Raw genomic sequence first — 272 nt, 5'->3', positions numbered from 1 at the left:
GAAGCTGTTATATAATTAGTATATCTAGCATCGCAGCCAAAAAAGAAAGACAAATCGGTAACAAAACAACAACAAACCACTCACCTGTATGTTATAGACGAGTCTGGACAAACTCGAGATCCCATTGGTCACATCGAAGACGAAATGGTCTGACGTCACGTTTGTCCCGATCCCTACGTACTGGACTCGACCTTCGTTAATTAGCGCTTGGTCGAACACGCTCACCTGAGGAAGGGAGAGAGAGGGGAGGGAAAATTTAATTTTGGATGTTA

The 272-nt window shown here is 43.8% G+C and overlaps 1 protein-coding gene across 1 annotated transcript in view; it reads right to left on the bottom strand.

The window, feature by feature from the left end:
* LOC119593046 (chondroitin sulfate proteoglycan 4-like) overlaps positions 1-272 on the bottom strand; it is a gene marked incomplete at its 5' end in the record, with an annotated part of 58,475 nt that overhangs the window by 9,389 nt on the left and 48,814 nt on the right. The window contains 1 exon segment of the mRNA XM_037941946.1: positions 85-225. Coding sequence (XP_037797874.1) covers positions 85-225 — 141 coding nt within the window.

This window comes from Penaeus monodon, chromosome 31 (genome assembly GCF_015228065.2).
Source record: "Penaeus monodon isolate SGIC_2016 chromosome 31, NSTDA_Pmon_1, whole genome shotgun sequence".
Taxonomy (NCBI): Eukaryota; Metazoa; Arthropoda; class Malacostraca; order Decapoda; family Penaeidae; genus Penaeus; species Penaeus monodon.
Note: the sequence above shows the minus strand (reverse complement) of the source record. Positions and strands in the feature narration are given on the sequence as shown.